The sequence below is a fragment of the Citrus clementina genome, unplaced genomic scaffold (assembly GCF_000493195.1).
Source record: "Citrus clementina cultivar Clemenules unplaced genomic scaffold, Citrus_clementina_v1.0 scaffold_8, whole genome shotgun sequence".
NCBI classification, from domain to species: Eukaryota; Viridiplantae; Streptophyta; class Magnoliopsida; order Sapindales; family Rutaceae; genus Citrus; species Citrus x clementina.
In genome coordinates this window covers 24,671,972-24,687,052 of record NW_006262022.1, presented here as the reverse complement: position 1 = coordinate 24,687,052, position 15,081 = coordinate 24,671,972, and the positions used below count along the sequence as shown (strand labels likewise).

Genomic DNA, 15,081 nt, shown 5'->3' with positions numbered 1-15,081 from the left:
AAAATTGATGTGGCATTAATTACATTGGTTGAATGAAAATATAAAATAATAGAAATAAATCATGTGGGTCAAGAGATATTTAATTCAACTAATAAATTAACACCACATCAGTTTGTACAAAATAAATTCATACAAGAGTTTGTAGTTATATCATTACTCTATAGAAAAATCTATTTTCAAGGGCAGTTCTGAAACACATTTGTGGTGTTACCACTTATTAGATTTAAAATGATTTTTAATTTTTAAATGATGTAAATGGGGTATTTTTAGGACTGCGGTGTTACGGGGACTCCTGAGGGGTGTCAAAAGCCCGACTCTTCAATTGGTCATTGTTTGGGCCAAAAGGCCCGGTACCATCAAGCTACTTTACCTTATGTATGCAAGTGAGCATGCCTGGCGACGCAATGCATGGTCATGTTTTGGGTTTTCATCATTCAGTGTGTGGGGATTTATTATTATTATTATTATTATTAATAAAAAAGAGGTAAGGAGGAGGAAATGTGACAGATAGAAAAAGGACAAACATGCTCATTCTTGGAATAGTGATTTGATCCGCATAAATAGGGCTACGTATTCTCATGCAATAATTAATTATATCATAATTGTGTTTGGTGTAGGCATACAATTAATTAATTAATTAATTTAAATTAATAGAACAAGTTGTTGGGAGTTGACCTTACACTGACAGTGATTCGAGCTCCTCTCAAGTCTCAATAACATATTGAGCAGATCAATACAAAAAAATTTAGGATATAAAATAACTCACACGCTATACTATGCGCACCCTTTTGATAACTACAAAAGACCTAATTCTCTCAAGTTTCCGCTAACCTTAATTATTGTTTTTTAATTATTCGAATTTTTTTTTTTTTTTTTGGGGTGGAGTGTGTGTAATGGGAGAGATGCAGCAAAAGGACTGATCAAGAGATCACCTCATTTTTATTAACCTGCTCTTGCCCAAGCGTAATTCATTACAAAATTCTTATATGATCCAATATATTAATGTTGGTATGGTCGCTTCCGTGCTTTGGGGGCATACATTAATTTCAGTTTAAGAAGAAAATCACAATAAACATTTGTTAGTGTATTTGGTGATCAATTAATAATCTTTGAGGTTTACGTTACTAACATGTGTGACCTAACTATTTCATTTTTTTTATCTTCTGTCATGGAGAATTTTGACATGTAATTCTGTGGTTGTAGCTAGGGCTAATGGAATTTTCAGTATTTGATAATTAGGATATATATCATATATGCAACGATTAGGCGTTGTTTCTATACTAGTGTTCGATAATTGAAAAACTAATTACTAATTTTATAAATCAGAATGATGAGTGTTTAATTATGCAAAACTTCTTTCATTTGTGTTCGCACAGACACACACTCGTATGAATATCATAAGAGGAAACCGGAACATATATCTGTCAATTAATTAACTAATAATTATACATGCAGCCCACACTTGATTATTCCTCTTTTTTTTTTTTACCTAAGTTGCCTTTCAGCCATAAATCGATCTACTATATATTGGATACACTTATAATTCGTAAGGCGTCAAATTTGAGAATGAAAACATACATGCAGCCCACATCTTTTAAATGATTTTTTCATAAAATTATAAAAGGAAACTTTGAGGAAAAAAAAAGTTTATACAAGCATCAGCTACTTAACTCCATTAAAAGAATTTGAGTACTCAGGATGAATTTAATACACTTTCTTCGTCACAGATACATGATAAATCAACAAAGGAACCATTGGGGACTAAAAAGGGCGCTGAAATTTTCGTGTAATTAAGAGAATAAAGAAAGAAACTGACCATGAAATCATCAGAATAGTGATTAAATCCGTTGGATGAGGGGGGGAAAAAGCATTGAATCCAATGCATGTCAGGGACCATATTGAAATATATATAATTAAATGAAACAAAATGAACAGAAATGCAGAAGAGGTTAAGAGGAATCTTGGAGAAGGCAATGATGCAAAAATAAAAGTTTTTTGTTGTCATTAGGTGAAAGGTCATATGGGTGGGATAAGGGGAAGAAGCAAAGACAAATCCGTGAACACCGACAGCAAGAATCATCGGCACAGTCTTCCCCACCCCTCGCTTTCGATCGCTTAAATCTTCTATAATTCACTTTTCTAGGTTTCATTTTAATTATTCACTTGTACTGTTTCTCACCTCCCCTTGCATATGCGTGCCTTCTTATTTCTGTCGGATAGTGAGTGAAACTAGTAAAAGCTGATGACCATTGGAACCTTGAGGATTAAATTTAAGCAATCGATAATCATTAATTAACTTGTGCTAGCTATAATATTCAAAGGGCCCTCCCATCACTGTTGAAAATATTTTGGGTTTTAAACTTTATATAATTTATATTCTTTTCTCGTTAATACTATTGTTGGGCTCTTGACTATCAACTTAAACTTTTGGATAATTCACGATTTCCCTATTATTAGTATCAAAACCGAGATTTTAAGTTCAAATTTCTCTACAGCCCTGGCCTCCACACCACCATGTGCAAACTCGCTCAACTTCTTTATCAGTGTTGGGTTTCCTTATTTCTTGGCCTATCTAAGACTTCTTGTTTCTGTCTTTTTTCGAATCCTTTTGTTTCTTGGTATTATTTCAATTTATTTGGGTTCTTGTGTTTCTTTACCGCTCATCTAAGAGCTCTTGTTTCCGTCTGAATTTGAATCCTCTTATAGCATTGTTTTAGTCCACAGTTTATGTAAATTAGTTTCTATACTAGGGTCATCATTAACATAATTACGAATACACACACACACATACATATATAAAATATTTTTATAGCCACGTGCTTTGACAATATCTGCTTTTTGCCTTCCTCTTTTATCTTTGATTTATCCTTCTATGCATGTCTAGTACCATTTTATGAGCTCATTTCAAACTTTTACTACCGTAAATGACAACTACTCCAATTATTACTTTCCTATGCTAACATGCATGCTTGGTGAGTGTGTGTGTAGTCCAGGCTCCTGAACTTTTAGGCGTTATTAAAGTCTAGGAAAGTTTTTAAACTATGTAGTTTAATATTTTTCGCAAATTTTAAAAATTTTAAAATTTTAAATTGAAACATTTCTAAAATATATATGTATGTATGTATGTATGTACCTATGTTTATATGCATCCATAGGAGTCATTAATTTGGTCCCACCTGTAGAAAAAAAAATTATACACATCCCCATATATGACTTCAAGAATTAGGGTTTGTCATTAATTTCTTGCAAAGAACTACAATAATAAGCTTCTTTAGTCGTAGAGATTTGCTTTACAATTCTAAGCTAGCTATGCTAGATCTTTTGCAACTCTTGCTAAAGAGAGAAAAGAAAATACAGTAATGGAGGAATTACAACACTCACCCTAATGTTTAAAAGTTGTTTAGAGTTAGATTCACTCACTTCTATTGAACTGTATTGATTCACTTTCTTAACAGCATCGAATCTGCAAAGGGCCGAAGTCATGAAAGAAAGCGAGATCATCAATGATGGTTTGAGGATGAGTCTATTTAAAGGAGACGATCATGATAACAGGGAGGGCGGGGAGGAAGAAGATGATGATGAAAGCAAGACTAGAACAAGTGCAAGTTCAAGCAACAGCGTAGTCGAGGAAGGTGATCAGAGGAAGGCCAGTAGCTCAAGTGGGGTGAGGCCTTATGTGAGATCGAAAGTGCCTAGGCTGCGGTGGACTCCTGATCTTCATCGTTGTTTTGTTCAAGCTGTAGAGAGACTCGGGGGCCAAGAGAGTAAGATCCTTCATTAGATTCATTAATACTTCTTGTTTCTTAAATTATTATTATTATTATTTTGGCTTTTTATGATTTAATTTGTTTAATTATGTTGGATGTAGGAGCAACTCCTAAACTAGTTTTGCAACTTATGAACATCAAGGGGCTTAGTATTGCTCATGTCAAAAGCCATTTACAGGCAAGATACAAGTTCTATCTACTCTAACTAAATTATGAGAAGAAAAGGCTCCTTACACTCGTAACGTTAAAAGTTATATATATTATCCATAACTGCAGTATAATTAAATTTCTTTTTATATTTGTGATATTTGGGATCAGATGTATCGAAGCAAGAAGATTGATGACCATGGTCAAGGTACTCAATTTTTGCCAATTACATTGTTAGTTTAATAAATTTTAGAATTAGCTAGGCAGTGTTTATGTATTAATTTCTTTGTATTCTACAAGTAACTAGCTCTAACTTGGAAACTGTTTTTGCTTAACAGTTTTTAACTCCAGGGGGCATCTTATGGGAACTTCGGATCACTTTTCTCACAATCTTTGGCACCACTCAACGTTTCAAAGCATAAACAAAAGGATTGGTCGACCCAATTTTAGGTATATGATGAAACTAGCTATATTAAAATTCAAGCTTGCCACTCAATATCATTCAATTGACATCGCTTTCTCTTTTTTCTCTCATTTGGTAAATGTAGTGATGCTTCTTTGATTGGTCATGGGAACTGGATGCTGAAGCCTCATATGAATATCGGCGGAACCGTGGCTTGCTTTCAAGGCTCGGTTCTTAACGGGAATATCCATGGAGGAATTGGTTCAAACATAAGGAATGAAGCTCTCTATAGGACTAATAACTTTGCCTTTGCTCATCAACAAAGAATTGGAAAACCAACGGACCGGCATGAGGACTTTCAATTACCATACGGATGGCGAGGAACCGAAGAAAGAATGAAATGCGTTAACTACTATCCAAATCCAACTGCTCCGAACTCAAATTGGAGAATCAATGACTCAGAAGAGCAAAGCAGATCAAAGAGGAAAGCTCAAGATGATGAGCTTGATTTGAGCCTCTCACTTGGTACAAAAATGAGGAAAGAAGAGTTTAGGAGAAAAGCACTTAGAGGCGATAATCAAGAAGAAGTGGCAAGCAATTTACTTCTTTCTTTATCTTCTTCTACTGTAACTAGGGAGATTTATGCTATGAATCTTAAGAAAAATAGTAGGTTGAAAGAAGGTGATGATATAATAAATCCTAAATTGGCGAGTACTCTGGATCTGACTATATGAATTAGAGAGAATTCTAGTGAGATCTTGTTGGTACTTGTACAAGAGGATGACTAATATTAAAATTATTGTTCTGTAGTACTGAGATGTCATGTCATCGATTAATTTCTCTTTTCAATTGCGTATCTTCTTAATGAGCTTAGTATTATATCTTCATTCATTTTGCTTAAGTATAGCTAGATTAATTATTCAAAAGTAAGGTTATTATGAAAAAGTGAAATATCTATAGTGTTTTTTGACTATTTTTTTTTCTATATATATTTCCTCATTTGACAATTCTTGCTATGTGCATACAATTTTATTTATAGAATTATTGCCATGAACGTATTTATTACTTTTACATAATTAGTTGAAAGACATGCATGAATAGAGAATATATACTTAGAGCAACCAAAATTTTCTAAAATTAAAGTAGATTTAACTTTGCCATAGTATTGTCTAGTCATTACTATATATACACACTCAAAAACTCTATTCCTACATATTTTTTGTTTTAGTAAGTGAGTCATATGGAAGAGGTTAAAAACAAAAAAAAAATCTTAGTTTGTATTTTCAAGTAGTTAAAGGAAGATAATATAAATGCCTTTCCCAAGATTTAAAGGCGGTATTATGATTAAACCTTAATTCGTTCTCAAACTGTAGATGCACATCCCAAGAAAGCAAAATGACTGAACATAAACTTTTTGAACCATACATGCAAACAGATCAAGGCACATAAGGATCTGCGAACTGTTTTATTAGGCTAATAAATCATATATATGATGCCATTACGGGAATCCTGCTGCAGGCTCATCCATGTTATTATTCAAGCTGAGGATCTGCTCTATACCGCCCAGATTTGGGTCGGTCATCATATCCGCATTTTCCGGCGGCCCGGATTGCACAATCCAGCTTGGATTTGGCATATGCCCCGCCGCCGTTCCCCAGCCAGGCACCATCAGCATATCTGTTTCTGCATTGTGATTATCATCGACACATAGGACTGGAACTTGCTTCATTTTATGCTGATGCAGCCGCAATATTTCTTCAATGCTTTCTCCATTGTATGGGTCGCCTTCCAAAGCATAGCCGTTGAATGTAATTAATCATATAAGAAAATAATATACTCTCACAATCTATTGTGAAAAGACTCTTGAATATCTCAATAGTAAGATGAGGAGGTAACAAACTTTGTCCATATCGTCTACTAAGTAAAAATTGGTTGTTATGAAATTAATTGCTTACCAAAAAGATGAGTTGAGTATATATATTTTTTAATTTATAGGATTTGAAGTCATTATTACTTTCAAATTAAGTTTAATTAAACAAATTATAAGAAGACAAAGAAAAGTAACCGTTGGACAAGTTAATCATTTTCTTTGACCAGCCGCTGACTGCAGGAGTGTTTTGACTCTTTGACTAATGGAAATTAATTATATTGCATGCTCTAGTTTATTTTTTATTTTTTCAATTCTTTCTTAATATTTAAGATTTATTTTATTATTATTATTATTATTATTATTATTTTGCAAATAGCGTGATATAATCAAATTCATTTTCACCTAAATGAGTGCCATTTCTTCTAAGAAATTTTACTGGCTGAATCAACTGATACCTACTAAATTTAATATATTTATTATACTTTTTTTAATAAGGAAAAGTGCTACTTCATAAAAAAAAAAAGGTTACAACATTTTGACAAAAAGTATAAAAAGACTAAAATGTCTTGACAAAAGTAATTAAATTGTGCATAATTATCCTGATATTTTAGTCTTTTTACGCCTTTGTCAAAATTTTGTAATCCAATTTTTTGTCGAAGTAATATTATTGGTTTATAAGATTAAAAAAAAAAACTGGATAAGGAATTAATTCCAATACATCAAATTAATTTCTTGATTTTTACATAATTTCTTTATATATATTTATTGATTTACTATTGGAAGTAAAATTGAAAATCATGTGCGACTTCTCTCTTGGCCACAATTTTTAAATAATGTATTATTCAGACTTAAATTCTAAAAAAAAATTGATTTGACCGACAAATTATCAAAACACTAGAATTAACATAGAGATTCAAGTTAACTTTTCAAAAGATCAAATCAAAGGAATGCCAATATCATAACGTAGGTTTATTTTGTATTACCTTGGTTTGGATTTGCGTAAACCATTTGTCCTGGCCCGGGAGTCGGACACCAGGTGGAATTCATCAATTCGTCTAACCCACAGTCCCAAACAGGTAACCCATTTTGTTCTAGCATTTTGAGCTGTTGTTGATACAAATGAAGTTGCCTCAGTCTAGCCACTTCTGCTTTGTTATCTGCAATTTCAGCTGCAAATTAAAGGAAAATTATATGGTTAATTAGTATTCGATATATAACAGAGAAAGGTTTTTATTTGCTACTACTGGTTATGGTTATGCACGTACCATTAATGAACACGCTATTGTTGTTGTAAGTGGTCATACGTTCACTCAAGCTTCTTTTCTCCTTTTGCAAAAATTCTTGCATGTTTTGATAGAGTGAAACTTGAGGAGTCAGCATTGCAATCTGATTCTGCAATTATAGTATAACTAATTAGCTTAAAACTTTGGTAGATTAATATATTCACAGTAACTAGTTAAATATATAATGAGAAAATTTATGTTACCTCCAACGCTTTTGCCTTTTTCTCCAAATCGGTAACATACTGAAGCTTCTTCATTCTAGATTTCTGAGCAGACACTCGATTCGACTCGATCCTGCAGAAAAAGAAAAAAAAATGATTTTCTCGATATCTATATCTATCTATATATATATATGCTAATCAATTACGATAATTATTCCATCTTCATGTACCGTCTAAGCCTTTTGGGATCCATGCTATGTTCAGCGTTACGATTCCAGCGGGTGTTAACAGCGGCAGTGTCATCACCAGAACTGGGAATCACCATCTTATGCTCAGACGGAGGAGATGGGTTGCGGTTGCCACTTGTTTTGTTATTATCAAAATCATTCACCATTGGTAAATGATCAGACGGTGGCGGAGGGTGAGAGGGCTTAGTACCACTGCTACTGGCCCAATTGTCACCATAGTTCATGGAGTAGGGTTTCTTCCAAACTTGAAATGAACCAGTAACCAAAGGAAGGGAAGATGAATCCATCAAAGAGAATGGCTTCTTTTTGTTATTGTTATTTTCATTTGAATCTTTCATGCCCTCCATTTATAAAATATTATTTAATCACCTGCATATATAATAAGAAAATTAGCAAAACCAGAAAATGAAAAAACTTTTATCAAGAAAAATTAAGGAACTAATTTCTATTCATGTACTAACCCTATATGCTTGTAATAATAATGAATACGAGCGAGTTTAAGTTGCTCCTCTGGTCCTCTACTTATACAAAAAATTACAATGAATTTTCCTATGATGGCCTTGGTTAATAACCGGTAACCTCACCCAAAGTACAAAAATACTCTAATAAAATGACAAAAAATGTTTTATAATTGGTTTTAACTGGAGTATTTTGGTAAATTCATGAGAAAATCGAAGCTTCATGACCTTGGTTTTCTTATTTCCTATCCTTCGTTCTTATCTTTAACAAGCTAATTAAGACCATTAAAACACTCAATTTTATGGCAAATTTGATAGCTGTTGCTTATGCAAGTGATTTGAATGCACGAGAAAGAAACTGGACTTGTGAAACTGAATTTACTGCCAAGTATGGAACCCTAATGATTATTGTACAGGCAATGTGTAAGCTAAATATCGCCACGTGTACTAGCTGACATACTCTAGGATTAATTCTACATTAAGTTTAATTTATGTCCCATATGCAGTTGTTGTTGGGTTTAACTTATAAAATATCTTACGGTGGTACAAGAAATTTAGATTTTAAAATTGTCTGATATAGGTGGAGATTTTCTATCATAAGATCTTCAAATCTTAATCCAAAAGAACATCATAAAAGATGTGTATCGATCGTAATTATATATTTATGATTTAGTATATTGACGTTTTGTGATCTAATTTCTAGATAAGTTGATACTTAATTGAAAACAATAATTTTCTTCGTAGATTACATTTACTATTGTCTTTTTGCTCTTACTTTCATTATCATCGGTCACATTTATTAAAGTATTTTGTCGATTAGCACCTTTTTAGGATTAAATAAATACGATTCAGTTAATGTGTCTTTTATCTAATTTAATATGTGATGGTAAAATAAGTGATACCATATACATCATTAATTTGATAATATATTCAAGTTATCACTTTTTTTTCTCATGTTAAATACAAAAGTTATACAATTAATTAAAGCATTATTTGTTACTGATCACGAATTTGAAAGCCTTCTTGGGAAAAAAGAAAGTGAGAAATCAATTTACCACATCAAATATATAAGCAAATGACATCATGTAGAATGATATAATGTGGTCAACTATAAGTGAACGAGGAGTTACTAAATATTAATTTTTAGGTTTCATTAATGTGGTGGAACCAGGATTTTGATTCAACAAGGGCTAAAATAAAGAAATTAAAAACTTAGGAAGTCATAAGAAAATTTTAGAAAAGGCCAAAATATAAAATTATCTGATAAATGAGCCAAATTTCAATAATAATAATGATAATATTTTTTTAAGTAAACCCCAATGGGACTAGGAAAATTTTATTAAATAAAAAACGGAGAAATGACAATTAGTGAGGGGGATGACAATGCGCCATAAGCCTAAAAATTCTACTAATAGGGAAAGACTAGCTAAAATTAGCACAACTAAAAGCATGAAAAGCAAAACCACCCGCGAAAAAATAATCCAAAATTGAATTAATTCTACATTTGTGTATGTAGAATTTACATACTCAAATTTCGATCAACCATCTTTTTTTGTAGGTAAACTTCAATGGTAAGTGGGAATATTTAAGTATTGCATATTCTATTAACTATAAAAAATTATGGTGGGCAATTCGGTTCGATTCGTATTCTTTTAGAAAATCGAGTCAAATTCAATCATTTTGTGAGATTTTAACCAATTGAACCCGAATTTTAATGTGATTCAAGTTGATTCGATTCGGTATTCAGTTTTTTTTTTTTAATTTTTTTTTACTGATTTGATTTGACATTGTAAACACTGAATTAAATTTATATCTATTTGATTTTCAAATATCGGTCCAGTTCGGCTAAAACCAAACCGAATGCCCACCGATACTAAAAACGTATCTAAAACAAAAATATTAATGGTTATGTTTCGTAATTATGTATGATGGAATATTTTACATTTGAAATTTAGATTTTAGATAAATTTATTTTCTAGCAAGGTGAAGCTGCTTTATTAAAATTTTAGGGGTCCACATTTTATATAACTGAACTTTTAAAGCGTAATATTAAAAGAGAGAATTAAACTGATTGAGTAGAGTGTTAAATAATTAAAATTAGATGGGTCAAATCATTGAAAAAAATCTACTTTTAAAGGATAAACTTTTCGGTATGATATCTATATCAATTATTATTTTTTTTTTGGCATTAGAGATTTACAATCAAAGTCTCAAGGCTTGCGGCCCCTTATTATACATTTGGTATACCTTATCTAATGGTTATAAGTATTTATTTAATTACATAAACACTTATTATAATTTTGGTTGTTGTTTTATTTTTTTTAAGTAGAGCTTTCGAAGCTTAAATAAATTATTTTACCTTTACTAGTAAAATCTCAAATTTTTAATTTTTGAGAGTAGAGGTTGAAAAGCTTTTTTTAAATGTTAAATTATCTAAAATATCATCTACTTATTTGACAATGTTGTTTTATTATTTTCATAATATAACTTTAAAAAAACTTGCCTATTAAATTAATTTTATGTTTTAAAAAAAAATCTCATTGACAACCAAACAACTAAAATTTTGTAAGTAAAAGTTTTATTTATAAAAGTTCTACTTAAATAAGTTATACTTGAAAAGTTGTACCAAATGGAGCCTTAGCCCCTTAGCAACTTCACCTTTATTTTCTGGATTAATAATTTTATTTATCAATCACATGCATTAAATTATCCTTCAGTTTTAATGTGTGTTTTGACTGATTTAGTATACAGCGAATAAATCAGTGATACTAAATACATCATTAATTTGATAACATATTCCAATTACTAGTTTCGTTTCTACGTATATATATACGGTATATACAAATTGCACGTTTGTTATTATTGATGATGAACTTTATGAAAGTGTTGTTGTAGAAAAAAAAAAGTGAGAAATTTGCTTCCTCATAAAGACAAGAAGACGTCACTATATATACTATGCAACAACTACAAGCCATTTATATTTTGACAAAAAAATTAGGCTATTAAATTTTTATAAAAAGTATGAAAAGATTCAAATGCATTGAAAATTAATTACCCTTTAATTTCAAGAGAAAAGGCCACTCTATTATTATTAATTCTCACTTTCATGAGTTCCAATGGCGATATAAAAGAGAACAACTGATAGAAAACTAGGATGAAAGTCCAGTACCCAAACAGCATTAAAGAAACAAATGCCGCACAAACCCAGAAATTGTTTAATAATTAAAGATACAGCAGAGTTGATTCCTGCAGATGGTAAAAGAACTAATTATTTCTTCACATTTTGTTGAATCTTTGATTCAGATTGTTCACCAACTTTGGCTGTTCTTGCTGTTGATTATACATTATGCAAAGTTGCTTCAATATCTGCCTCTCCCTCTTCAGTTCCTCATATTGAGCTGCAAAAGTTATAAATTAAATCATCAAATTGGTCACTTCTGTTGGAAATCCCTCTCAAGATTTAAAATAATAATAATAATAGTAACAAGTAGATAATAATGGTAAAACTAACACCAATAGTAATAAGTAGATAATAAATATTGAAAAAAAGGAACACTAATATTCACACAACAAAAGAATATATATACGCATAAAAATGCTATATATACCAAATAGGCCTGCCAAGAATTATAAAGAAAAATTTAACATATTAGAGAGAAAAAGAAGAGATGTAGGGCTCCAGTCCTGGTCAAATTAAAGGGCAGAAAGGGGTTTGGTTTATATTAACTTGTGCAACACAATAGAACGTGAAAAGATTTTAAAGAAAAGGCGCTCATACGATATGATGATTAGAGACAAATTAAGAGAAGAAGAAGGACCTTCTTTGAATGTAAGTTCACCAGAAAAGGTAGAAAGTTTTTGCTTCATCGAACCATTTTCTGCACGCAGCAATGAGTTCTGGCAGTCTGCATATTTGATCCGAGGCGACATTATGGCTACTTCGGCCTGCGTAACGTAAATATATATACACATGTACAGATTTCATTTAGAGTCATCAAAACAACTGTGTTTATATATAAAAAAACTGAGAGATGCTTTGCGGTGAATATATAATTAAATTTAATTACTTGGAGAGCTTTCACTTCTGTTTCGAGTTGCATAATGTAGTGAAGCTGCTTGAGTCTATATTTCTGAGAATATTGCCTGCTTGCAAGAACGCTGCCACACAAGAAATAATTTTTTTTTCAAACACGTTGATAGAAATCTTCCGATATAAACCCTTATATTTTGTTGAAACAAATTAATGCAAGAAAATTAATCTTACAAAAAAAAGTAATATATATGTGAATCAAGATTCTCTCACAAACTCAACTTTCCTGAACTTCAAAGAATCTAATTACAATGGTTATAAGATATGTTCTTTTATTATTGTTACTTTTTCCGGAACCAATCTCATATCAAAGTGAGTTTTATCCAAATTAATGATGAAGATGAACATATACATGATGCAAAATTGAAAAAAAAATAAATTCAAGAGTTATATATAATAAGATTCTCTCATAATTTAAACTTACGTGAGCTTAATTTAAAGGCTTTATGACACGTTCACTACTTATTGTACATGTACATAGTCATGCTCTACACTTGTATGAATTCTTGTTAGCGATCAATTATGTTTAATTCCTTCAGGGCAAAAACTCGGCTAATTAGGAAGAGAATCTAATAAAAAAAATGTTAACTAATCTTGAAAAAAGAGCGTAAGTAAAGATTAATCCACCGTCTCAGCTTCTTGGCTTCCAGCTCACGATCCTCAGTCTCAGGCTCTGCAGTTGCCTTGGCTTCTTTGCCAGCATCATCGCCAGTATTTTTGCGACTGAACGAAGATGGCAATGGAATAGGAGGCAGCCCCTGTCCATTGCCAAATTTCTTCTGAATACCCTCCATTGAACCTATAAAACGAATTAAAGCACTCGATTGTATTATGCTTAATTATAAAATTACTATATCAAACACGCTTTGAATTTTCAGCGCATACTTACCCAAGAACAAGAACAAAGGAAGAAAATGAGAGCAAGTGATGAAATTAATTGTCTTATCTCTGCCTTTCATAGATGTTATTTTTACTACAAACCCATGCATTATCATTTATCAAGCGGCTAATTCCAGTTTCCCGTTTTGCCACCAATGCAAATGTGAGATTCTTATATGCACTTCCATGTAAGGACAAGTGTAAATACCCAAACTATCCAAATATTGATGGATTTGGTCAATTTTGGAGTGTAATATTTGGGGTTTTTAGTCTTTCTATCAAAACGCTTATTTGAGTATCCTTACTGTACAAACTATGCTTATCCTTATGGTTTTATCTAATAATTAAGAAACATAATAAAGGTGATTTAGAGGATCCCATTTGGACAGTGTCGCCTGCAGCATGAAAAACTAATGAACTAGGAAATTTTATTAAATATGTGCCAGATGTCATTGGCAAATATGGAAACATGGGTGTCACACAATTTAATACACACACATACACGGAAAAATTTGTGATACCGTGATTAAAATTACAGTGTCAATGTTGTGACATACAAAAATTTTGTAAATTATATATAAGATTAGTAAATAGAAGGTAAAATAAGCAAATTAATATAAGAGTGATAAATTGGTGTTTTAAAATTGTAAAGAAAACAAATACTTGTAAAAATAGCATAAGACTTTAATTAAACAAAGATAAAATCCACTCATCAATAGCAAATAAAAAAATTACACTGAAAACAATTGGAATAAATTTTATTGAATTAGTATAACCATAAATTTAATATTCATTCTGGGATATATATAAACTTTTTTTTATTTTCTATTATAATATTTGTTTACTTCACAGGTTAATTAAGTAACATTATTTTTCTTGATGTGGATCAAGTTAAAACAAAATAAAAAATATATTCTTAAATTATTAGAGATATATGATATATCAATAAAAATTAAATCTAATTTTCGTTCTTATACAAAACTTCATATAGTTTTGAACTTTACTTTTTATTTGTACTTAAAGAACATTTAGGATTGTAGTCAAAGAGTTTTAGAAGGATACACAATTACCTTATTTTATAATAGATTTGAAAAACATGAAAATAATAGTTTTTCAAAATTCGATTTTGAAAATTAGTTTGATCATTTATAAAATTTCACATTTATCATTATATGTATTATATAAACCTAAAACTATCAATATTCAATTTAGAAACAAAATTAGTGAACATATAAGGAATCGTTATTATAATGAGTTTTTATTTTACATTTGTAAGTTTTCTCCCACTTTTTCAGTAACCATCATATTAGTTTACTTGTTTTATCTTCTATTTATAAGTCGTATGCTTCATTCACATAATTTATGTTTTATTTTACACTTAATATTGATTTACAAGTTTTATATTACATTTGTAAGGTTTTGTTTTGTTTACCAATAATACACTAATTTACCACTTCTATGAATTTACTTATTTTACCTTACATTTGTAAGTATTATGTTTCATTTACATAATTTATATTTTATTTTTCGCTTAATATTAATTTATAAGTTTTATGTTAAATTTACATGTCTTATGTTTCATTTACGTAATTTACGTTTAATTACCGTATTGATGCCGTAATTTTAATCACAATATATATTCAATTGACAAATGTGATTATAAGAGTAATCATCTTTAAATTTATTTTACTACATAACTTTGATATCTGTGTGGTTGGATAGAGACAACTAAGAAATAAAGTTGATGTTATTACAAATTATATAGGTCAAACATT

The 15,081-nt window shown here is 30.7% G+C and overlaps 3 protein-coding genes across 3 annotated transcripts; 1 reads left to right on the top strand and 2 right to left on the bottom strand.

Moving 5' to 3' along the window:
* Positions 1 to 3,481: 3,481 nt before the first annotated feature.
* LOC18034704 lies at positions 3,482 to 5,051 on the top strand. The gene is made up of 5 exons (XM_024179942.1): positions 3,482 to 3,764; positions 3,869 to 3,945; positions 4,086 to 4,147; positions 4,266 to 4,364; positions 4,463 to 5,051. Exons 1-5 carry the CDS (start codon positions 3,482 to 3,484, stop codon positions 5,049 to 5,051), a joined length of 1,110 nt encoding a protein of 369 aa, XP_024035710.1.
* Positions 5,052 to 5,815: 764 nt separating this feature from the next.
* LOC112096488 (basic leucine zipper 34-like) lies at positions 5,816 to 8,226 on the bottom strand. The gene is made up of 5 exons (XM_024179941.1): positions 7,862 to 8,226; positions 7,674 to 7,764; positions 7,453 to 7,579; positions 7,171 to 7,356; positions 5,816 to 6,102 (listed from the first exon to the last, which is right to left on the bottom strand). The coding sequence occupies exons 1-5, from the start codon at positions 8,224 to 8,226 to the stop codon at positions 5,816 to 5,818; spliced, it is 1,056 nt and encodes a 351-aa protein (XP_024035709.1).
* Positions 8,227 to 11,613: 3,387 nt separating this feature from the next.
* Positions 11,614 to 13,221, bottom strand: LOC112096487 (basic leucine zipper 34-like). Its single transcript, XM_024179940.1, has 4 exons — positions 13,055 to 13,221; positions 12,405 to 12,495; positions 12,156 to 12,282; positions 11,614 to 11,735 (listed from the first exon to the last, which is right to left on the bottom strand). The coding sequence occupies exons 1-4, from the start codon at positions 13,219 to 13,221 to the stop codon at positions 11,614 to 11,616; spliced, it is 507 nt and encodes a 168-aa protein (XP_024035708.1).
* Positions 13,222 to 15,081: the final 1,860 nt, after the last annotated feature.